Source organism: Gymnoscopelus microlampas, assembly GCF_963454915.1.
Source record: "Gymnoscopelus microlampas genome assembly, chromosome: 8".
Taxonomy (NCBI): Eukaryota; Metazoa; Chordata; class Actinopteri; order Myctophiformes; family Myctophidae; genus Gymnoscopelus; species Gymnoscopelus microlampas.
The window spans coordinates 20,820,992-20,848,940 of NC_139945.1; the positions used below are offsets into that span (position 1 = coordinate 20,820,992).

The following is a 27,949-nucleotide window of genomic DNA, read 5'->3' on the forward strand; positions in this document are numbered from 1 at the left end:
AGTAGAAAAACTATTGCGATGCGACCTGGAAAATGGAACCCAACTTAGTTTATTAGGGTGAATTTTGACTGAAAATGTAATTGAATGTGCCTTTTAAGAAGGTTTAATCTTTGAGGATGTGGGAGCTCAGCATGCTTGAGATATATTAAGGTAATAATTCATTCTGTATGTAGAATGTGTTAACATTTATTGTATGACTATGGATGGACCAAAGGTTTGCTAATTTTTATGGGTGTACCGTGGCTAATAAATAAGTGGAATATCAAAAACATAATTTCAAAAACAGCATATTTTTCCTTTATTATATAAATCATTAAAGTTAATACATTCTAGTTCATATTTAATTGTCTCCACTACCCATATACCAATGTGGTCTGACAGGCATTACAGTACCAGGATAAAAGGCTGTTCAAACTAGACCTCATACGCCGAGAGTCGTGATTCAAATGAAGAGAGAACGTGAAATTCTTTAAAGTGCATTATTTTAAAGCCTAATATATGCTTCATCACACAACAGGGCTCTCTTGGAAATGAGTTCATTTACAGCAAGCGATTCCATCGTTGGTCGAAGTATAAATTAGGCTTTAGTCTAATTTATGATACAACATGGAATTCCAGGTGACATGAGGCATCCGTTTTGTTTACAGAGAACACAGTCAAACATCAATTCATAGGCGATACACACAAAGACCAGGTAGTGACATTTAGATTCTTGTTGAGCTGTATAATGGCTTCAGTTAAAACCATGAAAACCTTATATTTATCCACAGTTTTCTATCAGTTAGTTTTCATTCAGTCCTTCTATTCAAGCCCTTTAATCCTATTAATTTATTCAGGAGAAAACAAACTGCACTCCAACATTGTTGTAGTACAGACAGATGCACACTAGGTGGCAGTAACATAAAATAAGTAATTAATCTCATATAGTACTTGAGACAGACCAACTGATAGAAATGCTCAGTCCAGAACTAAGCTTTTCCTGTGTGGAGAGACTAGCCCACTAATAAATGACAAACTCTCAAATGGCCAGTCAGGACCAATTATGATTGGTACCTACCAACACAGATTCGATATAGAGTTTGAGAGCGCTATATTTACATGTCGTCCAGCCTGGGATGGAACAGCCTTTACTCAAGCCACAAAAACTAAGACAAGAATACACAATGAGATGGATTTGGTTTGTGCTTCACCAATATACATGTTTGGTTTGAAATAATGCATTGCTTTTACAAGTTGTCACTCACAATCACAAACCCCCACGTGAGTACAACAACCAGGCCTCTATAAGCCCTACCGTCTTACAATGAGGTTAGACACTGTTGCTTTGTATAAAGTGTATATTTAATCAAAATGTCCCTCTCTCTCAAGTGATACAACTCACTTCTGTGTCGAACAACAACCTAGTATACTTCTTATTTTTAAACGGTCTGCATCTCAAAACAGTAAAATTTATATTACAATGGCGTTTTTAATAATCTCTTCCGGTGTATTTAGTCAAAGACACATCAGGACAATGGACAAGATTAATAAAGTTTCATGATTCAGCCCACCAGTTGTGGGTGGGGAGGAGATGTTATTTTGCGTGCATGTGTGAGTGTGTGGGGTGGTGGTGGTACTTTGACATGCTCTCCAAAGTCAGGGGAGATCAGTAGAGGTAGAGCCGTCATCACCCAAAGCTCAGCCCTTGTTGATAGTGTTGTAAGAGGGTTGAGATCCAGGGTCCAGAGGCTTGCTGGCAGCTTTCTCTGCCAGGTAGGCGGGAGGATCCTGGTTGTCGGGCATCTCCTCCTCGTCCACGATCGGTCTGTCTTCTTCGGCCGTCTCGTCGCAGTGCGGCAGATGGAGTAAGGTTGTCAGGCCGTGCTGGTCAGCCATCTTGTGGAAGGCACGTAGCAGGAGGTACATCATCATCAGCCCCACAAACAGGTAGACTGGGGAGGGGGGTCAAACACAGGTGTATAGTCGTTTAGGGTTGTTGTACAAGAACAGTATAGAACATAATAAAAGGGTGGGAACCGTTAAGATTAACCACTTTTCAACTATGTCATTCATTTATATCTTATTAGCTTTCAAAAACGTGGAAAAATTGCAGATCTACAAGGACACAATGCACTGCGTTGCGAGCTTGCTGTGAGTCTGCTATTTTTGTGCAACACAGTTGTAGGACAAAGTATACATGTACATAAAATGGGGCTTAAGTCTTAAGTTATATATCTTAAGTTAAGATATAAGGGTAGTTAATAATTATATATCTTAAGTTAAGTTATATGGGTACAACTACAAATAGCAGAGCAAGTGCAACAAGACCAGAAGGCAATGCAATGTTATAGTCTTCTCCAGCAAGCCAGGAGGCGAAGACTATGTTTTCACATCTGTCCGTGTGTGTGTGTGTGTGTGTGTGTGTGTGTGTGTGTGTGTGTGTGTGTGTGTGTGTGTCTGTCTGGTTTTGCGCAGCCTATCTCAGACACCACTGGACCAATCATTTTGGCCTATAAACTCTTGAACTGTAGGTCATACATCAAATGTTTCCCCCTGGATTCCTCGGATCGTGATGCGACTCCACATACAGGACACGTCCATTTCAGCCAAACAAGATTTTCTGCGATTTTGCACTTTCAACACAGACGTTTTGCTACTACTCCTGACAGATTTTGTCCAAAACTCACTCCAGTTGGTACAAAAACATCTCTGGAGTAGTGTGATAAACAGGAGTCATCATGTGATAAATATGAGTTTTCATATTGTGCCTTACTGCCATTCATAAGAATGACAAAAATCATGAACACATTGTCCGAGCTACACCAATTTTTTAGACCGATAGGGGGGGGGGGGTGGCGGACACAAATCCTACATGTCACCGTTTGTTGCAGATACATGATTCATTTTTAATTAGTTCGTTATTTTTTGGGGGGTATTTTAAGCCTTTATTTGATAGAGATAATTGAGCGACACGGGACGCAGAGAGAAAGAGTAGGAGAGTGACAAGCTGCAAATGATCCGTCAGGAATTTGAGCCCATGATGTACGCACCCTAGCCACTCGGCTAGCGGGTTGCCCCTCGAGGGCTCATTGTCACATGTATGTTCTACTTGTCCCTGTCCCACATAAACATGGAGATCTGGTCATGCACAATGGCACCTCACTGTACATGTAGGCAGAACTGTTCAAAACAGTGTAGGATTACAGAGGCCCCACCTCTCAAACCTCACTGTAATAGGAGTTTTTTTCCTCTTGCAGTAATCAACAAACTTGATCACTATTGATAACTATACAATAAAAATTTGTGAAACATTGGCCAAATTGTCAAATTATATAAGAGAGAGGCCAATCTACAAGGTCACGTTGCGAGGCTTTCTGAGCTTGTAAATCTGCTATTTTCACAATATTTATCTGTGGAACCAAGTCAATGTCTAAATGTAACGCCTACGATTTCAAGTGCTTGTCAGGGTGGGGGGTCCCCAGTTCAAATATGATTATTTTGGGGGGGTCGCGGCCTTAAAAAGGTTGAGAACAACTGCTATAGAGTACCTGCAAACCCAGGGGCCACTGTAGTTTAGGGTACAACAGCAGCCTTTTGGTTTTCCATTCAGAGGGTGTGGTTCCGTTTGCATAGGGGAATAACAACCATTTAAGTGGGCCAGCATCAAATGTGATACAGTGCCGCAGGAGCATGTAGTATCCAATGTACCTGGACTGAATTTAACAAGCACAACACATAATGATGGGGAAAACAAACACGTGTCAGCAGCATGAGTTAAGTAGGATGAATACAAATTATGTCATTATGTAGGTCTTTAGGTCAGTAGACTACGTGTCTATGGATTAGAATCAGACATAATGATCACTGTGACTTTTGGCAGTTCTTGGAGAATTTGAGGAAAGGTGGATTAAACATCTTTATATGTACTTGCATGCAGGCAGATCCATATAGATGCACCAACAGGTTATAGAATCATTTAAAAAGTAGTTATGTGCTGGTTCTCTCATAATTCATGTACAGTATGTATGTATATTTTGTGTTGAACCTGCTGGTTAAGTGCCATAAATATAAACTGACTTGACATTCTGTCTCTTACCAACTTGGTTGGCTGATAAACTGGTTAAAAAATCTGGTGCCTTTATGCTGTGATAAAAACAAGTGATTTGATTTCCAGCAATCACTCGCTAATCCACATTAAACTGGAGGACTGGACAGGGTCAATGAAGTTAATCTGCCCCCAGAATGACCTATATAATGAATATATAATACAATCTCAAGGGAAGGGAAACAAGTGCCCCCCCCACACATACATGAACGAGACAGAGATTAGTCTAGTCATCCAGAGAGGGGTGAAAACACCCTATATGCAGCATGTCTGCTTGGAACTAACCCAATATGCTGATATTATTTTGTTTTATTAATAGGATGGAAAAGGATCCCAAATGAATCATTTAAGTCTACATTTTATACTTAAGGGCCCTTAAATTAAGTGCGACTTCACAAATGCCAGTTCTCCCCAGCCCCAGTTCTCCACGACCTTCACTGGCTCCCAGTAAAACACAGAATAGATTTCAAAATACTCATCACCACCTACAAGGCCCTCAATAACCAGGTTACCTCTCTGACCTCCTCCAATGCCACGCACCCTCCCGCTCCCTCACCCACCTTTTCAGACTTGCTTTCCCCGCCTAACTCAAACCAAATCTCTCTCAGCTTAATGTTTTTAGCCTTTTAACCTTTTTTAACCTGGGTACTAAGACAATTGCTATTTAAGTCTGATGTGAACTTGTAGATCAGCTATTTATAATAATAATACAACTTGTAGATCTGTTATTTTTTTTAACATTTCCGTCGACCTGCCCAAAAATAGGGACGCCAGGTGGATAGTGGTTAAGTAATGGTTAAGTCCAACCATTATCCTAAGTAATTTGAAGCATGGACTGGTAAAAGAAAATTAACATATGAAATCAGTCAGTAGACATGTCAGATCTGACAGGGCTCGAGGGGGGACTGGTGGGGTTGGAGAAGATCCATTCACTGCATCTTCTCTTTTCCTAACATGACACTGCTCTCCCACAACCAACTTATAAATTCCAATTTGAAAAGTAGGAAAACAAGGAGAAGAGGGAGGAGAGAAGTGGAGAAATTCAACATGGTGCTAGAGAGAGCATTTCTCACCTGCATATCACACACACTGCTTCAGTTATTCTAGAGGGCATGCTTTATTTCACAGATCCCCAGGCATGTGGCACCTACGGTTTATGTTGCACTGACACAATAATGTCACATCATGCACATGCTGTGGATGTATCGTTTCTGATCTTTGTTTTTAGAGCTGCACTTATCGTTTCTGATCTTTGTTTTTAGAGCTGCACTTATTGGAATATTCTACCCAATTCCAAGTTAGATTTTTCCTTTTTCTTATTTCCATTGTGGTCCCTTGATTGTGACGAAGGGGCGGGGGTTAGTTGGGGAGAAACGATAGAAATAAAAGGGTGTAGTTGCATACTGTATATCAGATGTAAATTATACTTTCACCAATGACATTTGGTTGCATGTTTTCACAATACTACAACAAAAAACAGTATATGCAAGCGTTAGAATATAAAATATAATAAAAGCCTGAATACTGCTGCAAATAGATCATGGTTATGATTAGGTCCAGCAGCTACATTTCAGCCAACTCTAAGTGAAGATTTAAAGTTAGCTATTGAGACAGCAGACTTAAGGCTTTTTGGTAGCCCATTCCAAATGCGGAGTATAAACCGCTTTTGAATCCGCAAGGTACAAGGTTTATTTAGCTAATGAGCTCCCTCTGGTAGAATAGCTGAAGGTCGCTAACCTTTGTGAAGTAATTAACTAGGTAATTTATTGGGTGCCTCATTGTTGACAATCCTGAGAAACCACACATGCAGGCATAGTTTGAATAACATTGAACTGGTGCCCCTGCCAATATTACACAAGAGAACTACACGAGAACATCTATCCACAAAAGTCGATATTCTAGCAAGGAATTGTACTTTTTGATTTACCTTCGAGATAACTTTCAGTGTTAGTCTCTCCAGACCAGATAGTTTATTGTCTAATGTGCAGCCTAAATAAGTGATTGCATACTTGGCTGTAATTTCAGAGTCACCTACTACCACTCTGAATCCAGGAGATTTCTTTAGTGTGGCATTTGTTCTAAATAGTCTCGCCTCTGTTGTCATGGTGGAGAGACAACTGTATATTTTCTACCCGATTTGTCATGGCGAGTTGTCTGTCCACATGAGTGGTTAAGGTGAGGACAGAGTGCCATTAACAACCACCACTTGTTCTCTGTCCACCAGGTAAGACCTCACTCAAATCCTGAGCTTGCTTAAAAGATTATAGTGGTTTACGTTTACGGTATAAAAAGATTTCTGGAGATCAAGCATGACCAGTACTTTCCCAGATCTACTTTCTTCCTGGAGTAAATAAAGCAGACAGGTATCTATGTTATGAGATTTTCTGAAGCCAGTTTGAAATCCAAACAGCAGATTGTGGGATGACATAATTGTCCATTTGTTTGTATAGAACCTTTTTTATTACTGTGGATACTGCACACAGAGTGAAGACAGGAGGACGGTAATTGCCTGGTTCCATTTTGCGTCCCTTTTTGAATAAAAAAGGGAAGGGGTTGCTCTTTGCATCTTGTTGTTGTTGTTTTGTTAACCATGGCAATGACACATAGCAGCAATGTTAGATATATCTTGAACCAGTTCTACTGCATGAACTGAACAACTGGGAGTGTCTGTGACCAGTTCCTCTTAGTTGCCACCAGGCTTGCCTTGATGCATAATTATGCAGATCACCAACGCTGAAAGGAGTGTCACTGTGCCGCTTCATGAGACACACCCTCTTATCAAACACTCTTTATGACTAATCCAGCAAACAGGATGTGTTTAGTCAAGAGTGTGATCTACTGTATGTTACCAAATCAACATGACGTCACCACAACCACAGTTTTCTTCCCCCGCATAACACCGGCAGCGTCTCATTGGAGTACTGTATTATTCATTTACCTAATTTCAGAACAGGAGACTTATGATATTGTTATGGAGAATTAGAAATATATTCAGATTTGTTCTAAATATTTACAGTGGACGCTTGTGTAAATATCCATAGATTCTGATCTGGTCTGTTCAAACCAGACTCGACTTAGATGACAGATAGGTTTGGATGTGGACAGACAAAGTATGGGAAAAAAACATATAATTTGCTTTGAGATGCGTTATGCAATACACACAAAATAAGTTTCAGTTTTCAGTCTAGTGGATTTTACCCATTTGATTAAATTAAATCCAGTGTGTAAAGCAGTGGTTCTCAAACTAGTTGAGCTCAGGGCACTCCTGTAATTTAATTTTCATCCACGGCACCCCTGAATGACATAGTTACTTGAAAATAAAACAAACTACAGTTTATGGCATGCATTGGCAGTCATCTCAAGTATACCGCGGCTCATGGTCAATTCGCTATAGACCCTCCAGAAAAATGCGATTATTAAATCGCATAATTTACTGCCTAATCAGCAAAACGGCGCATAATTATGCAGGGGTAATATTTTTCTAAAAGGCTGCATCGCATCACATCGCATCATATGCTCATCGCATATTTCCACATATTTCGCAACTTTTCGCATATTTCACAACTTTCTGCATATTTTGCAACTTCCCGCAATTTCACCGCATATTTCATCAAAATCAATCAAGGATTTTAGCCTGCATAATCTAGAGTTTTAGGCCGCATAATCAAGGATTTTTGCCCGCGTTTTTCTGGAGGGTCCAACTTGTCATACTGCCGGTATCCTAAAATCAAAGTACAGCACCCATTTCTGGCTCAAATTTGGCTTTTTGAGATGGTGCTTTCACACCTATTTCATGTTCTTCTATACTACAAACTCACCCATAATGCAGACCTTGTAGAGGGCCTTATGCTTCTGGTTTGGTTCTTCTCCTGGCACATAGTCTCCCAGTCCAATGGTGAACAGTGAGATGAAACAGAAGTAGACGGCATCCAGGAATGACCAGGACACCTCGATGCCGCTGAACACGGCTGCCGGCGCCACAAAGAACGCAAGTACAACCAGCGTCACCAGCAAGGCGAATTGGACCGCGGTAGCCTTCCTGAGCTCCAGACCCGCATGCTGCAACAGTCCAATCGGAGCGTAGACCAGCGGATACATGAGCCTCTGGACACAGGCGGTCAGCACCAACATGGTGAAGGGAACTCCAATCAGGGCGTAAAGAATGGAGAAGGCCTTCCCCGCATCAGACAGAGGAGTAGTGTGGCCATAGCCTGAAGGAGCAGGAAGATAAGATAAGACAGCGAGTTAGAGAAAGAAAACAAAACAAAAGGAGAACCCATTAAAAAGACCTGAGGCCGATTTTACAAATACCTTCTAAACCAGTATTTCTCACACAAGATTTTTCCAAAATGTTCAAAAATAGCAGATGTACAAGCTCGCAGTGCGGCACGAAGTGACGTGCTGTGAGCTTGAATATCTGCAATTTTTTAACTCATTGAGTGCCATTAACGTGTTTCACGTGTTTTAGCGCTATGGTGTTGAGTGCCATTAACGTGTTTCACATGTTTTTGAAAAAAATAGAAAAAAAATATTTCTTTTCCAAGATATCCAAGATATCATCATCTGAAGATTTGCAGCTCCATCCACTCCTTGTTTAACTTATAACTTAAAAAGGCTGTATCTTGCTTCCTAAGCACTTTTTTTTAACTTTGAAAAATAAAAAAATAAAAATTGTAATGGCCAGAAATAGATAATAATAATTTGGGCACTCAATGAGTTAATAGCCAACGCTAAAATGACACGGATGCTTTCCTGGTTTTAAATGGGTTAAGGTAGTGGCACGCTGGGCAATCGTCAGACTATCATCCTCATATTTAGTCCTCTCCTGTTGTCTTTGTGCAGTATTATGTCTGTATTTACTGGGAAACTCTGCACAAGACGGCAGTATTTCTCCATCAATGCATCACCTTTAATGTCTTCATTAGGCTACTCTGACGTAAGAGGAATTAACATAAAAGGAACAGCATTTCTACTGAACGTGAGGAAGTTGGTTCTTTCTAGCATGCAGGATTGCACGACGCTCAGATAATATCGCACCAATCCAGATGATAATCAGTGTAGCGCCCAAGTCCTATACTTGAGGTACTATTAAGTGTAGTGTCAAAGTCCTATACTTCTGCCACTATACTGGTTGCCGAGGGAGTTCTGACGTGTGCTCCATACAAACTGATGTCCGTTGAATTCATAAACAATGATATTTATTCTTAGTAGCTTAGTCATGCCAATCACTTTAGCTTACAATAAATGAATACAATTACTACAACTCAAACGCACACAGATCTCCAGCTCTCATGAGACACAGTTGAAAACTCTACCACTGGCAACACCTGAGGATGATTACAGACCTTGTTAAATACGTAGGCAACTTGGCCTTGACCAAGCCCTCCGGTGACATCATCAATTAACAAGCAATCATATATATGGCTCAAATGGCTCTTACAATCAGTGTTTCTACTGTTGTTTGCCATTGTCTGCACTGTCTGAGTGCAACCTGCAACAGGACTTTCACTGTGTTTATCTTATTTGGGTTGAACATGGGAGATTGCAAATGGAAAATAAACAGGATATACCGGTTAGCAGATCCATATTTTTTTAATCATCAAAGATAGAATGAAAGTGTGGATGGTCAGTATATTATGCATCTTTCTCTGGGCTGGGATTCTACATATTCACAACACCTTGGTTTGAAATGCAGAAAAAACTGCGATACCAAGCCAATATTTAGCAGCACTTTGTTATAAGTATTACCCCCTTACAAGCAATCCAATCCATTTATCAGGGGCCTTGGACTTTATCGGTCAAACCATAGAAGACAGAACTATTCTCCAAATTGAAACTACTGCTGCCGTCTTGGCCAGGTCTCCATGAAACACATCCTTGACCATAATGGGACTAAGCTGGAGTTCAACCACATGAACCCTAGTTCCTAATTACATGTCATAACAGGCAAACATACTGTATCGGTGAAAATAGCAGATATACAACGTGACGTGTTGTGAGCAAACTAAGCCAATGGACAGATCAATCCTAGTAAAACAGTAGGCCTATTTCTTTGAATGATGAGTCGGCCGACATGTTTCTGTGCCCAATCCATTTAGTACAGGATACAGCAATATCTTTGCCATCTAACATTTTGTTGATAAAATGAAGCTACTGTGAAGAAATGGTTCAGGTGACCTCCTGGAAAAGGAAGCGCCACCCTGCAGAACAAAGCTATCTGTGAGTGACCCATCATTACAACAAATGATCAGGAGGAAAGAGGTTAACTAATAATTTGATTAACTGAATACAGCTCCCGTCACACGCATGCAAAACCCACTAACACTCTCAAAATAACTCCTGTGCCAGACCAGTCACTTCTCAAAATAAGAAATGTTCTAAATCCGAACGGTTTTCTGAAAACAAATTATGTTGGTACAGCGGTGTTCAAAACCCCCAAAATGATCTGTATTTGGCCGCGGACCCCCCCCCCCCCCCCCCCCCATCTCAAAATGTTTTGTTCCAGGGACCCGCCAGAAGCAAAGAATAGAGTTAAAAATGTTCGCTTTAAAACAATATATATTCAGAGATTTGCACACATTTTCAGGATTTTTTCAAAAATAGCAGATATACAAGGTCGTAGCACGGCACTCGGTGCCGCGCTATGAGCTTGTAGATCTGAAAAAGTGACACAGATGCGTTCCAGATCTAAATGGGTTAACAGACGACGTCACACTGATAAGAACCAGTATGCGTGCGCAGGCCGGAACCAAATGAAACCCATTCTGTCGGACGCGCCTCACTAGCCAATAACACACAAGAGGAGGTTGAATGAACTGAAACCAGCGCACCCCGAAACAATATGTTGGGAATTGATTGCATGAAACAATCACCTGTGCGTGCGTCCAGTCTCAATGTTGGTAAACAAATAATTGATCTATACGTTATACCTTTAAAACCGGGAAAGCATCTGTGTAATTTTAGATGTTGCCATGTATATAGCAACATTATTTATTTTGTTGTTTTTTTTATACAAAAATAGATGTTTTTCAGAAAACTTAGGTTAGGATTTAGAAGGCGTTTTTAAAATCGTCCTCAGGTCTAAATGGGTTAAACATTAGTTGGTTTCTAGTAACACATCGGGTGCCGAACACGGTCTGAACCGTGTGTTTACATAGTAGCGCTTCCGCTGCTTCGGTGCCGAACACGGTCTGAACCGTGAGTTTAGTCTTTTTGTTTTTTTCGTTTTTCTCCGCGCGGGCGGGGCTAGAGCATCCGCTTCCTGTCTATTTCCTACTTTGAAACGCCTATATCTCCGAATCTGTTTCCTGTGGGGAAAACCGGTCATGCGCGATGCCAGATCATCCGCTTCCTGTCTATTTCCTACTTTGAAACGCCTATATCTCCGAATCTGTTTCCTGTGGGGAAAACCGGTCATGCGCGATGCACGACCCCCCCCCCCGTTGTAACTCGCAGGGAAATGTTATGGTTCCAGCCTGTACCCAGGCTCATGGCACAACATGAATCGATGCTTTTTTTTGCATGGATTTGCTTGTAACGCACGCGGAAGCTTTAAACAGCAAAGCGCAGTCAATGGGGAGAATGCTGGCACCCACGGTAAGTTATGAAAAAATGCTGGCACCCGATGTGTTAAAGACCCCATTGATTCTTTAAAAAATGCTTCTCAGGATACAAAACCTTACAATAGATAACCTTCTGAAATATCCTCTCTCATAATTGAGTTGGTATACGACACACCTAACAACTTGGGACAGTAAAGAAAAACACTAGGCAGTATTTACATGGGTAATTCCACAGAGTTTCCAAAATCCAAAGTTAATAAGGAAACTGCTTAAGTTTATTCAGTCAACAACAGTTACTTTGTTAATGCTTAAGAATGTTTTTGGTGGTTTCGTTTATTTATATAGGAGAGTGTAGAGAGACAGAAAGAGAGGGGGAAATACATGCAATACATGGCTCCAGCTGGAATCTAACCATAGATGTTACAACCATATGGCTGCTAGTGCTACACCAACCATTCATCCACCAGTGCACTGGTGGATGAATTCATTCTTTGGGCTCCCCAGTGTCTCTTGTACCCAAAAAAATATATGTTTTTAACATTCAGTCATTAATTCTCATTTCAGAGATTTTCAGAATGGGCGTGTCTGAACAGGCCATCTCAGAATGGCAATGTTGCTTATGTAAGCAACATTTCTGTCCCGCCCGCACCCCGCTAAATGCACGGCAACAAGGACTTCCTTCCTGTTTTGGGCGAAGGGCGGGCCGTATTCTAATGGAGGCGGGGAAAAGGGATGAGGAGGGCGGGGGGAGGGCCGGGGGAGGTGATGATTGACAGACAGAATTGCTCAGTAGCGCCCCTCTGCCCAAAAGAGGACGTTTTGGTATTGCAGCTGAAAAAGCTTGGAATGACACACAGTCAGATTGTGAGAAAAAATATCTGGATTTTTTTAGGCTTACAACCTGTTTAATACGTATTAGGGGCAATATTTATATATAATATATTTGTTTTACATTCATGGTGTAGCCCCTTTTAGCACAAGAAAATGTGAATCTAGTCAAAACCCTGCTGAGCCCGCACCTCATGGAAAATAAATAACAACAATAATAATAATACGTTAACTTTATATTCGTAACTGATATGTCCACATCACATCTATTCACAAATAGTTGTGGCCTTAAGTAATAGATAGCTAGCACAGACATCCGATTGTTTATGTTTGTGGTGGTGAGATCATGTTTCGCAGATGTCATGGCATAAACTGAAATACACCAGACTGGCTCTAGATATCCAAACAAAAATGACATTACATGAGTCACTTTGACTTGGGAAACACTAGCTGTAGTAGAGGACCTGATTGCAACAACGCAAACATTTCAGAAAGGAATCGTGGCCGCTTACTGCTGTTAACTATAGGCTAAAATGAATCAGTATCTTTATGTGTCATTTGTCACTGTGTAAAAGCGTTTGCCGTTTTTCACACCTTACTGTCCTTACCTAGTCTCGCGTTACCAGACTGTTGCCTCCCACAATTTACAAATGTTTCCGGCATACAGTCTGGGACTCGGCAGCTCTGATCATGTGTAAGGGGAAAGCGGATGCCCCTCCCCTACCCACTTCCGTTTTAGCATTGTGCAGTGGCGCAAAGGAGTCCGACTGGAATCAACGAATCTCATAAACATCGTTTATGTCTACTAGTGTCTTCTTTCACTGTTTTTTCGGCGTTAATTCCATGATACCTTTCTCAGTTTTCTGTGATAAACAATCCTCGCACAAATAACATGAATCTACCGCTCCTATGACTATGCTTCCGCCTCGGTTCTGTTTCCACTGGGACTACAGGTCCGCGGGCACCGTGTCGTGATTAGTCGAATGTCTTTCCGGTCTGAACAACTTCCGTTAAACAGCTTTCGGGAAGTGGAGTTCCAGACTCTATATAGCATTCAGAGATTGTGGAATAGTTGTCTGGTGACGCGAGGCTAGTCTTTACCCATCTTGTTGACAGGATATGGCAAAGTCCAAGCAAAATGAAATACACAGGAGAAAGGTTAAGAAAAGGTTATGTTCCACGAACAGAAAGTCAGTCAGATGTTTACTGAAAACATTTGTGCAGTGTCATGTGCACTCAGAAATGTGTGTCATACTGTACATACAATACAAACATATGTATACTGTACATATACACACACACACACACACACAGAGTGAGTGTGCACACACACACACACACACACACACACACACACACACACACACACACACACACACACACACACACACACACACACACACACACACACACACACACACACACACACACACACACACACAGTTAGAATCATAATCAACCTTTTGTTTTGAGTTAAAGTTATATTTTGTGGAACACTGAATGTTTCAGCATTCCAGTTATATCATAAAGTAGCCGTGCACTTTCAACTGTTTAGAAAAGAGAATTATTGTCAGTGATCGACAACAGGCACAATCTGTTTTCTAGTGGAGGTGCTAAGCAACATTTGACTTCAAGTCATGATGCAAAGGTCCCCTTTGGTATGGAAGTACCTTAGGGCCATAGGAAAAGAATTATCCAAAGAGACGAGTTAGATCACCCTTCTTTTTTTTTTTATAGGCGTTTTTAAAAATGGCCGCCGACAATTAACCACTATTACACCAGACCCCATATCTTTGCTTCTGTTAGAGCTATAATAATAATATTGGTGTCAAAGTGTACATTTTTGGGGTCAAGGAATTCAATTAAATAGGTTTCAATGCAAAAAAACGAATACTTCATTAATTGCCATGACAGCGGGGGGTAAAATATGCAAATTTCATTAAAAAAATACGTTTTAACAGGGTAACTTAACCCCTCCCCCTCTAAAACTTGTATTTACTTGTCCCTTTGTCATGGAAGTACCTTAGGGCCATAGGAAAAAACAATATCCAAAGAGACAAGTAAGATCACCCTTCTTTTTTTTTCATAGGCGTTTTTAAAAATGGCCGCCGACAATTAACCACTATTACACCAGACCCCATATCTTTGCTTCTGTTAGAGCTATAATAATAATATTGGTGTCAAAGTGTACATTTTTGGGGTCAAGGAATTCAATTAAATAGGTTTCAATGCAAAAAAACGAATACTTCATTCATTGCCATGACAGCGGTGGGTAAAATATGCAAACTTCATTAAAAAAATACGTTTTAACAGGGTAACTTAACCCCTCCCCCTCTAAAACTTGTATTTACTTTTCCCTTTGTCATGGAAGTACCTTAGGGCCATAGGAAAAAAAATATCCAAAGAGACAAGTTTGATCACCCTTCATTTTCTTTATATAGGCGTTTTTAAAAAAAGGCTGACGACAATTAACCACTATTATACCAGACCCCATATCTTTGCTTCTGTTAGAGCTATAGTAATAATATTGGTGTTAAATTGTACATTTTTGGGGTTGAGGAATTCAATTAAATAGGTTTCAATGTAAAATACCCAATGCTTTACTAATTGCCATGACAGCGGGGGGTAAAATGTGTAAATTTCATTTGAAGAATACGTTTTAACAGGGTAACTTACCCCCCCTCCTCTAAAACTTTGATTTACTTTTCCCTTTGGTATAGAAGTACCTTAGAGCACTAAGAAAGAAATGATCCAAAGAGACAAATAAGATCACTCTTCATTTCTGAAATATATGCGTTTTTAAAAATGGCCGCCACCATTTGAAGTGATACAGCAGAACCCATATTTACTTCTGTTAAAGCTATAATGGTAAACATTTTTAGGGTCAAGGAATCCAATTAATTAGGTTTCAAGGCAAAACAAATCCCCAATAATTTTCTTACTACCATGACAATGGGGTTGTTGTGGTAATTTGAGTCTTGCACTTGCAAATAACCAGTTCTGGCAAGTCCCTTGAAATAATTGAAATTGAAGCCATTCATCAAAGGGCAAAAGGAAGAGGGGGCTCAACTCATCATTTACAGCCTTTTCCAAATATCGCTCATAAGCCTTCATCACAGGTACAGAGCAGCTACAGACACCTGATGCATGTACCAGGTTCTGCAGATGTGGTCAACACCAATGAAAGACTGAGCTTTGCCACTAGTTGAATTACCACTATTGGTGAGAGCTGTAGTCCATCCACTGCCATTCATCCAGCCAGTCTCCAGACACACTCCAGAGCATCTTTTTTGGCAAGTGTGAATAGGGGTTGATCAGCTAACATGACTGGTGTCTGACCTGGATTTAGGTAGTTGATTGCTTGAAGGAGGACATTCATTGCATGCCAAGCCAAGCCATAGTGGGACTGGTAGGAGACTCTGTGAACAGTGGCAGTATGTATGATCTGGATGGGGGGGCTGAACAAATCTCTGCAATGCTTGCATAATATGCACCCCATGAGATCCATTCTTCATCCTCAAGGTTGTCTTTCCCCACAAGGTGTCGGTGACTCTCTCCAACCACTGGGAGCCTTCTTCAAGTATGTTGCTGAGATGACAAGAGGCTGGCTGAGGATGACTGTTTGTATTAAGGGCAGGAACATCAGTTTGGAGTGAAACATCCAGATCCATTGTTGTGTAGAAAGCTGGAAAGGATTGTACATGCTTCTTCCCCATCTTAGCTGGAACTAGGATGTTAGTGAGATTGGCTGTTTGTTGGTCATCTGACGGGAAGTGCTGCTGAATGCTTATGCATGTCCCGTGGAGGGCTGATTTTGCTGTTGTTGACGATGGGTTGAGGTCAATGTTGTCAAAACCACCATTAGTGAAGACACCCTTAACTGCCTGAGGTGGGACCACCACACCAATCTGCTCCCACTGATTGATCACTGTACTCAATGTTTTCAAGCGATCACATGATACACCATACCTCGCTTATGCATGGTATCCACCTGGTGTTTACTGCCAGTATGCAGGTGCAGATTCATTGCCAGATACAGTGAAGCTGTGGTTCCCTTTCTCTTATGTGACAACTAACACTACGGACATTTCTTGGATCTGCATTTCACAGAGTTGTAAATGATTTGCTGCCCAATTGATGTAGCAACCTGGCACTTCTCTGGTTCAGGGGCTGGCTGGTCAATACCTTATCCATCCAGAAGCATCTTTAGGAAAATTGCAGCAGGGGAGGGATTGAATCAGGAGGCTGTGAAGGAACCTGTAAATTATTGTTTCATCGGAAGATATTCTTCCCGGAGGATTTTAGCTGCTTTGAAGATGATGGAGACATCAGTAAATGTGTTGCTTTTCATGCCAACAACAGCTTTCAGGTCATCATCAGCCACGATCTAGTCGCACAGATCTGCTACCATGTCACCAGCAGCTTGTTTAGCTAACAGACACTTGTCACCCAGCACCTGAGCACATTATTTCACTTTTCGATCCAATCCCAGGGTGGAAGCCGTCCTTAGTTCCTTTCTGTTGCCAACTTCACCACAGAAGAAACACGGTGTGGTTTATTCACATGAGGATGATGATGAGCATGAGAGTATAGCCTGTGCAGTGAACTTGCCACCACCATTCATACACTGTGTTTTTACTGGGCTCACAGACTCTTCATGTCTTCTTCTTGCTCTGTCCACTTTTTGATCAATAATGGCACAGTTAACATAAAAAACATTCTGTATTCAATGAGAAAGTAATACAAACCTCAAATTGAACCTCAAAGTGTCTCAGATTTTCTGTCACCTCTGATTTAATAAAATTGTCGCAGTCCCTTGTGCAGAATTAATGTTTTGTGGCAGCAACAGGTGTAACTCTCAGGTGATAGCAGTCAGACATATACACTTGCAGTCAGACAGACACTAATCTCTCAAGACAGATTCAGAGCTCTGCAGCTGAATCTGTCGGGAGCTCCTGATACAACGTGTATAGTTAGGAATGTTAGGAATGTAAACAAAGACACGTAGACCGGAAGTGGAGGGCTGAGGGCGGACCTAATGGCCACCATCCTGTTATCCACATTCTATTGGGAGGTCCCCCCCAGAGTCAAATATTAAGGAAAAAATAGCAGAGGGTGCTGTTTTTTCCTTTTTTTGACTGGGTTCCTAGATTGGACAGACACACATAAAGCATATGGCATGTGCATAAGAGGTTGTACTTCTTTAAGTTTTTTTTATAGGGGGAACATTTTAATGTCACTTATTTTGTTGATGAAGTGTGCATATTTTACCCCCATTGTGAGGGTAATGAGAAAACTATTGTTTTTTTTTTGTCTTGGAACCTATGTAATTGTATTCCTTGGCTCCAGAAATGTACACTTTGACACCAATATTATCATCATAGCCCTAACAGAAGCAAAGATATGGGCTATGCTGTAATGCTGTAAATGGTGGCGGGCATTTTTTTAAACACAAATACTTTAGAAATGACGTCTTATCTAGTTTGTGTCTTTGGATAATTTATTTCCTATTCCCCTAAGGTACTTCCATGCCAAAGGGAAAACTAAATTAAAGTTTTAGAGGGGAAATAAATGGAAAGTTACCCGTTATTTACGTATTTTTCTAATACAATGTGCATATTTTACCCCTGTTTTCAATGGCAATAAGAAAATGATTGTTTTTTTTTGCCTGGAAACCTATTGATTTGGATTATTTGACCCCAAAAATGTACACTTTGACACCAATAATAGTATTATAGCTTTAACAGAAGCAAAGATATTGGTTCTGCTGTATTGCTGTAAATGGTGGCGGCCATTTTTTAAAACGTGTATATTTCAGAAATGAAGGGTGATCTAACTCGTCTCTTTGGATAAATGTTTTCCTATGACCCTAAGGTACTTCCATGCCAAAGAGGAAACTAAATTAAGGTTTTAGAGTGGGGAAAAATGGAAAGTTACCCTGTTAAAACAACATTTTCCAATGAAATTAGCATATTTTAGCCCTGTTTTCATGGCATTGAGAAAATGATTATTTTTTTTTGCCTTGAAACCTATTGAATTGGATTACTTGACCCCAAAAATGTACACTTTGACACCAATATTATTATTATAGCTTTAACAGAAGCAAAGATATCGGTTCTGCTGTATTGCTGTAAATGGTGGCGGCCATTTTTAAAAACGTGTATATTTCAGAATTGAAGGGTGATCTAACTCGTCTCTTTGGATAAATGTTTTCCTATGGCCCTAAGGTACTTCCATACCAAAGGGGACCTTTGCATCATGACTTGAAGTCAACAGCCTATTTTTTGGTCCTAACACCTCCACTATTCTGTATGCAAGAAGTATTAGTACCTATGCCTCAGTGTCACTAGGAAAGAATCCTCAATATCTACTCTGTATGCAAGATACAAAGTATTAGACCCATGTCTCAGTGTCACTAGGAAAGAATCCTCAATATCTAATCTGAAAAAATATAAGGTAAGCATATACCTTTAAAAAGGAGAGAGTCAAGCTAACATGTGCTGCTGCAAACCAACCCCTCAACCCCAAGGTCCAAAGTTCTAAAAACATTTTGACACATTTCAACTAAAAAACAATCAAATACAGAATACACTGGGCCAAAAGACTCAACAAAACCAGTGACACTTAAAATTCATTCTGTTTCTTCATTGTATTTATGAAAAATCTAAATTTAAGAGGGCAAAACCATCAGGATCTGCGCCACAAGATGCTCCATGGTCACACAGAAAACATTAGATGACAAAAGTCTGTCAAAAGAAAATGCTTGTTGACTATTCTGAGTCCAGACCAATAGTAGTTTAAGAAAATGAAATTCAATATTGTGTACTACTGCCTACTGCCTGGCTGATAAGGAAAATATAACCTCAACTAGAGACAATGGCCTCTTACATGGCAATAACAGTCAGAATTTACATGTCTCAACATTGTGTGTGTGTGTGTGTGTGTGTGTGTGTGTGTGTGTGTGTGTGTGTGTGTGTGTGTGTGTGTGTGTGTGCGTGCGTGCGGAAACAATTTGCCTATATGAAACAGTGGCATGAGTCATAAATGGCTGTAATGTTCATTACTGTATGATTACACTCTGAGCATTTTGGATGCACATTGAACATTTTGAACATTGAATATGAAATGCTGCCAATACTTAATTGGCAAACCAAAACAATGAGAAAAGATTCAATTACATACTTGGGAGGTGAGTGAATTTGTACTTTACCAACAAATCTTTCTAAAAGTGATGCACTGTACTAAGAGTCACGATTATGAAGGGTGCATTTATATAAGATAAGCATAACAAATCCATAGCCCCTTCCGAAAGTTCGGAACCCTGTACCTTTTTTGTATGTGTGAGTGATGTGATCCCAAATACCAAAAAAAGAGGTATACAGGGTTCCGAAAGGGGCTCAACAAACCCACTGGACCAGTTAGATCTGACCTGTGGCCAGCCTTTAAGAAATGGGTGTAGCTCCAAAAAGAAATGATAAGCTCATTTGCAAAATGTGTTCCGTTTTTACAAAACAAAGGATACTATAGCTAGGTTCCCCCACCCCCATCTCCTTGTGTTGCTCATTTTCCAAGTTGTCAAGACTGTAATAATTACTGAAACTGTCAAATAGGAAATTATGAACGTGACTTGATATATTTGAGCAGTGGTGTAAAGTAACTAAGCACATTTACTCAAGTACTGTACTTAAGTACACTTTTGAGGAGGTTTTACTTTACTGGAATATTTACCATTTTCAATATTTTCACTTCTACTCCACTACATCTCAGAGACAAATATTGTACTTTAAGTATATTTTGATGCCAATATGTTTGTACTTTTACTCAAGAAACATTTTGAACACAGGCCTTTTACTTGTAACAGTACTTCTACATTGTGGTATTGATACTTTTATTTAAGGAAAAGATGTCAGTACTTTTTCCACCACTGCATTTGAGATCTTTTTTTGGTCACTTCACCTTACATGCCCTAAACAGGTCTGCCTGGCCCCAATCAACCTCCTTCCTCAAAGATAGATGACATTTTATCTGACTGATCTTTTCAAAGCAGCCAAACCCACATTTAAAAAGGGGAAATACCACACAGCTGCGTCATCACTTGTTGACACGTGGCAAATTCAATGAAAAGTCCTGCTTGTAAACAATACGGGGCAAGTGTTATAGCAACATAATGCTGTGTCTTTTGATAATGTAATCCGAATCCAGTGATAAAAACACGGAACCACACTGATAGGAACCAGTGGTGTAAAGACAAGTAACTAAGTACATTTACCCAAGTACAATTTTGAGGTATTTTTACTTTACTTTTTTTTCAGTACTTGCACGACCTACTCCACTACATCTGAGACACAAACTGTGCTTTTACTCCACTACCTTTACTTGACAACTTCAGTTACTAGTTACTTTGTAGATTTTGAGTAATATTACAAAACCTACATTAACCACTATATCCCTATATTTCAACCATTTGAAAATAGCCAATCCACAAGCTCACAATGCGCATAGATCTGCTATTTTCAAAAGATTCTTATACATTTGAAAACTTCTGAAAAAAGAGACAGTCTGCATGATGAGTAGCCTACTTTGTCCTTTTGGTACTTTAAGTACATTTCGATACCAATACTTTTGTACTTTTACTCAAGTGCATTTAGAATTCCGGACTTTTACTTGTAACACAGAGCATCCCCACATTTCCACCACCGCTGATAGAAACAGGAGGAGTTCCGTTGTTCTCAACTCACCAGTGGTGGAAAGTAACTGTACTTAAGTAACATTTGGAGGTATTTGTACTTTCATTTAGTATTTCCAATACTTTTACTTCTACTCCACTACATCTCAGAGGCAAATATTGTACTTTTACTCCACTACACTTATTTGAAAACTTTAGTTACTAGTTACTGCAAGTACATTTTTGATACCAATACTTTTGTACTTTTACTCAAGTAAATTTAGAATTCGGGACTTTTACTTGTAACAGAGTACTTGCACTTTTTTTTTGGTTCTACTCTTGCAGTATTGATACTTTTACTTAAGTAAAACCATTACAGCACTTTTTCCCATCACCGCTCAAACTCACCCACGGTGGTGACCAGAGTGTTGGCGAAGAACATCGAGGACGCCAGGTCCCAGTTGGAGTGGACCGAGTGGTTCCACAGGACCGACACTCCGTACTTGTTGGCTGTCAAGGCTCTGATCAGGAACAGCTCCAGCTGGGTCTCGTTGACGCAGCTCTGGTTGAGGAACTCCTGCTTCAGGGCTTGCAGCTCGCTCCTCAGCTTGTCCTCCACCGGACGCTCGATGCTGGAGAACACCAGCGCTCCCAGCAGCAAGTAGATCACGTAGAAAAGCACGAAACCCGTCAGCAAGAGCCACGATTTGCTCACGGAAGACATGGCTTGTTTTGTACGCGAGCAAATAACATCAGCAGGCAGACAACCGATCGCCTTTACTACCGCGGCCCGCTCGTCCTCCTCTTCTATTACTACCACCACTCCCGTTGTCTTCTCTCTGAACTTTTTTGGGGTGGAACTGTTCCTCCTGGCCTCAGTGGCCTCCATCCTCCCTCCTCCCACCGCTGGATGGCTGCCAAAAGGGGGTGTGGACTGCCTCACCATGCTCCATTTATACTTCTGGGGCCGGTGCTATTTTTTTAAAAAATGTGAACATTTGTGCAAATCTTTAAATATATATATTTAAATATATATATATGTGTCCAAAGATTTGCACACATTTTCACGATTTTTCGAAAAATAGCAGATCTACAAGCTCATAGCGTGGCACTCGGTGCCGCGCTATGAGCTTGTAGATCTGCTATTTTTTAATAGCTAAAGAAATCTAAAATGACAGAGATGTGTCCCGGGATTAAACTAGGCTAAATTTGAACTTAGTGTGAGGTGGTGCAACTGGCCCCTGGTGGATGGATGCGGTTGTATTGGATGTTTTACTCAAGTAGAAGTAGCAATGTCACAATGTAGAAGTGCTCTGTTACAATAGGGTAAAAAAAAAGGCCTGTATTCAAAATTGTACTTGTGTAAAAACAGTGGTGTAAAGTGACTAAGAATATATACTCAAGTACTGTACTTTTTAGTAATTTTTTACTTTACTGGAATATTTACAATTTTCTTATTTCTTCTACTCCACCACATCTCAGAGGCAAATATTATACTTTTACCCCACTACAATTATTTGAACACTTTAGTTACTAGTTCCTTTGTAGATTTTTATTATTATTACAAAACATGCATTAAACACTTTATCCCTGTACTTCAGCTTTTTGAAAATAGCCAATCTACAAGCTCACTGTAGAGCTACAATTTTCCAAAGATGTGTATTCATTTTGAACACTTGAAATGGGATATTCTGCATAATTTACTTTTGGTTGCCAAAGTCAATTTTGAATACCGGACTTTTACTTGTAACAGAGTATTTTTGCAATGCAGTATTGATACTTTTACTTAAGTAAAACATTCGAGCACTTTTTCCACAACTGATTTTACTCAAGTTAAAGTAGCAATGTCACAATGTAGAAATACAATGTTACAAATTACAATTAGGGTAAGGCCTGTATTAAAAAAACAATATCCTATATATAGGCCTACTACCAGGGCAGGAATTTCAGGGAGGCTATGAAGGCCATGGCCGCGATTGCCTCACAGTTTGGCCTGCTGCCCTTCAAAAAATGATCTGCCCTGAGGCCACAGTGGCCTTGATTCCCCATCCACACTGTCCCCCAGCTGATTGAACAGTTTTCTCCTCTGTCTCTTTCCTTCCAGACAGTAGTCTTCACAGACATGAACCGTTCAGGACATGGAGCGTTTGTGGTCAGAGAAGGATATATGCAACTGAACTAGGCCCTTGCAAGAGTGTAGATTGCCAAAAAAGGTGACAAAAAAGATGTTACATCAAGGTCCTCTGCCAGCTGCAAAGAAAACTCAGACAGTCTATACGTGACTTCTGAGACGCAGAACATAAACTCACATGCACTAATAATACACACGCTGTTTGAGCCAACAGTTACAGGACATACTGTAAGGACATCAGACAGAGTACAGGATTTCTATTTCACTGTCAAGATTCTGAATTCTTAACTCCTCCTCAGTTCTCATCCCCATCTTCAAACCAGTCCAGTGACTCTATGAACTTCTGAACTCCTTTTCAGGAGTTGGTACAAAAATGTATTTATTTCACTGATAGTTATACTTCATATTTAATTCATACAAATTCTTTCTTAACCCTTAAATACAATATATTATTTCAGTGGACTTAATATCTGTTTTATTTGATAGCCTTGGTGTCCTTGTATTTGGCCTTTGTGCCATCAAATCATTTACAAGGCCAAAGGCCAAGTGGCCTTGCCCCTAAAAAGATGAAATTCCAGGCCTGCCTACTACAGTGCCAAAATTGCCAAATGTAAATGCTCTTACTGTATGTGGAATGAGCCATAACCCTTGGCAAAGATGTATGTATGTGAGTAGAGGGAAAAAAGAGCAGACCAAGTACAGAGTGAAAGGTCATGTTCACTAAGTATTGAGGGTTTAAGTGACTAAATGAAAATAGTAATACACATGATATGAATCCAACATACATTAAAAAAAAACAACAACACTGATGATAGTGCTGTCAAACAAGTCCATGAAGATATCTATGAAATCATAAAAAAAATCTTTAACGTAATTTTATACAATATGTTGTATAAACATACAGCTGTGGGGGTCCCTCCTTCATCGCTCTCTCAGCTAGTCTTCAAGGCCTGGAAAACCATGAAGACCCCTGCTCTAATGCAGTGTTCCTCAATTGGGGGTAGCCTACCTGTACTCCTAGGGGTTCGAAGAGGTACTACAGGGAGGCCAGGTAGGTAAGAGAAAGTGGCAAACATTTATTTTACTGTTATGTTGAAAAAACAATGAATCATCAAAACTGTACTTAACTGGAATTTTATGGCCACGGTTTAAAATAAATCGCAACTCTTTCACTCAATTTCTTATTATACTACATATTCTTCAAAAGGTGGGCTATCATTTTTTCAACCATCATACTATGATTTTCTCTTGCAGTTTTTCTGAGGAAAATGTGGTCGGTAAAGGGAGTGCTTGGCTTTAGAAATGATAGAAAGGGTGTACTGGAGCCAAAACAGTTTGAGATCCTGCTCTAATGTAGTAATTTCTGATCTTGTTCCTCCTTGTCAGTCATGGTTGTGAGCTTGTAGGTTTCTGGCGCACCACACAGTCGTATGACTAAATATCAAACCGGGTTTATACACTCCCACTCATCCTTTTTTGTAACTTTCATTTGATGAAAGCAAACTTCTCGATGCAGAGCGTATTTTCCATTAGAATGCCCTTTGGCTCTTCTGACTCTTGTCAACCCTACATCAGATCAGTGGTTGGTATCTGCATTGTGGTGGTTCTCGTTTTCATTATGTTCACATTTCAAACACCCCCAAGAGCCCATTAAACTTTAAATATCTATTAATTCCACTGATAAACGACCTTGTGAAGGGGTGTGTGGTGGTGACTCAGTCAGTTGGTGCACAAACTGTATAGCCTTTGGGAGCCTTTGTGATGCGGGTTTGAAACCAACCCCTGTCTTGTTTTCACATCTCTCTCTCTCCGGGCTATTGGTTGATTCTACAGAAATCTGATCAGTTTCACACACAGGTTTCCTGTGTGAAATTGAAAAGGGAACCTTTATCTTCCCTTTCAGAACTCTGACCACGCAGAACATCTGACCATGTATGGGCATATAGAACATGTGATCACAAGAGGGATAGAATCACATGCTATAACTGAGAATAGATTTGATCACTTTGCACTTTCTAACCTGTAGAACAGAGAACTGCTGTTGAACAAAGACATTTTATTGTTTTGATGCTATATTTTTGTACTTTGACTTGTAACAAAGTATTTTTACATGCAATATTGCTACTTTTACTCAAGTCCAAAATCTGAGTACTTCATCCACCACTGTAGCCTACCTATATTTCAGAGCATGTTTTCTTTTTGTTTGGCCCCGCCCCTACTATATTCACAGTTACTCAATGTCATTCCAGCTGTGAAAAGCCCAGTACAACCACAATTTGTACTGTTGGCCATTGAACAGCTCCATCAGAACTACTGGGGTTCTGTAAAAATGAGAATTGGAATTAAACATAAATGAAGACATATGGGGAGACATATGAGCTGTATATTTTGCAGTGGAAATAAAATAATGGACAAATCTAAATAAAAAGAAAGCAAAAACAAACCCTGCTCTTTGACTGTAATTTATCTGAATGAAAGGAGTTCATTCTCTTTGCCCATCCAAAGTGTGGGCTCCACACAAAAGCCTGCTTCACTGCCTGTAGGCTGATCATTTCTCTTAATTCCATTAACCCATTGATATTATAACAACATGTTTGGCTACTTTAGTCTAAACTATTTACGTATATGTATTTCTTACTATGTGCATCATGTTGGTTAAGCCTGTATTATGTCATGTTACAGAAACCCATCAAGTTCATGTAACTGTACCTGGCGAATGAGCTAAATTTGAGTCTAATATCAATTTTCTAAAGAATTTCATAATTCCCAATAACCAGGCAGGATTCTGATTCCCAATTATCTGCTGACATCCAAGCAAAGGTGTAGTTGCGTCCTTGTAAAATGGGGTAGGCCTACATGGAAATTACAATTAAACTTGACTTTTGGTGAGTTTACGAAAACTGCTGGCTGACTGGTGTGCTGCCTGAGGCCAGACCAGGCTGGCTGGGTGTCTATTTTTTACTGCACAGTACAAAGCTCCGTTATCATGGTGCAGCAGCACACAGGCAGCGGCTCTGACTCAGCAAATGTATTGGCAATAGCCGGGACTGCTGAACTGTTTCATTAACGTTCCAATGCGATATCATTGCGAATAGTGCTGTATTTTGTCAGTATATTTTTCACTTAAGTTGTGTCATCTCCATGCAAATCACAAAGGCAGATGTGCACTCACTGCACCACATAAACATGTATGCATAATAAAACTGAATGCACTGTAACACGCACACATGCCCACACCCACCCACCCACCCACCCACCCACCCACACACACACACACACACACACACACACACACACACACACACACACACACACACACACACACACACACACACACACACACACACACACACAGGCTTCATTATGTGTTGTCTTTCCAATAGTGAATACCAGTGAGTCTAGGCTGGACAACAGTACTCACCCCCAGGCTTTATCTCCTCCTGAGATGGCGCTACAACTGGGAACGAGGTTTATATATTATAACTCTATGGGTTAACACCATTCAAATGTCTCACCAGTTATCCTAGCATAATTAGTTTCACATTCTATGCCACTGTGTCACACACCCATTGTTTTGCCAGAGTGTCTCCCTGTGTGTTGGCTGGAGCAGGCAGGTATAGGAACTAAACTGGGAATACCTGCGATGTTGAGTAATCCTCTGACTAATCAGTCTCTTTCTCCCTATGTCCTCCAAACAGACCGTTTGGTTTGGGTTTTGACACTTGACAATATTGCACCACATAATACTGTTCACACTGTCGTGCATTTCACTGACTTTACTGACTTCCATACACAATAACCTTAAATTCTGCCATTTACTCAATTGAGTTTTAAATAAATTACATTTTGCTGAGGTTTTTGTGTTTATATATCCCCTTGCTGTCACAGCCCTGATAGTGCTGATGGGATTCCTCTTTTCCAGTTAGTCCCTCATAGAATCACCATTAGAATCTTCCTCAGACCCATGATGAAATATGGACATGAACTACATTTGTCACAGAAGGATATGCAAAGTAAAATGTATATCATTACTATTACAGTCTGTATGATATGATGACTGTAGCTCCAAGTTCCCAAATGTGTCAGTTCATTTCATGAAGATTTCACAGTTATGGAGAAATGCTGTGATTTGATCTGGTCTGTGAACAACGACAAATGTTTTTTTAAAGTTTTTTTCATATACACTTCTTTCTTTCTCTGCCTCACTGTGTATGTCCATGATTTTGCAAATGCAAAAAAAATACATAAACAAAAGGGCTACAACACATTTCCAGGAGACTAATGGTCAACCATCTCCGCACTTTTTGTCCTCTTCTGCACACTGCTTAATCATGCTACTCAGTTAAATTGATAGCCAAACCCTGGAGTTTAAATCTATATGACCATAATTGATCCTATACACTTAAATGTTTGGCAGCTCTGTCACATTTTATTATGTCAATTAACAAATAAATGATGCCTTTTCCTTGTTTGAACAGATCAGAAAATATTCATCTTTTTTTTCTGCAGGAAACTGTAGTTTGTACAAATGGCAGATACTTGTTTTCCAATTTCATCACGAATGATTGGCTTGAAAAAAGAAACAAAGGGGAGCAAAACAAACATTTTCAGCAGATTATACAAACGTGGGCTAAAGCCAACAAGTACAGTGCAATGACAGTGCTATCTCTGAAATGATA

General features: G+C 40.1%; 1 protein-coding gene across 1 annotated transcript; it reads right to left on the reverse strand.

Annotated features, from left to right (window-relative positions):
• Window positions 1-276: 276 nt before the first annotated feature.
• Window positions 277-21,964, reverse strand: kcnk6 (potassium channel, subfamily K, member 6). The gene is made up of 3 exons (XM_084063932.1): window positions 21,548-21,964; window positions 7,903-8,295; window positions 277-1,931 (listed from the first exon to the last, which is right to left on the reverse strand). The coding sequence occupies exons 1-3, from the start codon at window positions 21,861-21,863 to the stop codon at window positions 1,678-1,680; spliced, it is 963 nt and encodes a 320-aa protein (XP_083920058.1). The 5' UTR covers window positions 21,864-21,964; the 3' UTR covers window positions 277-1,677.
• Between the last annotated feature and the right edge of the window lie 5,985 nt (window positions 21,965-27,949).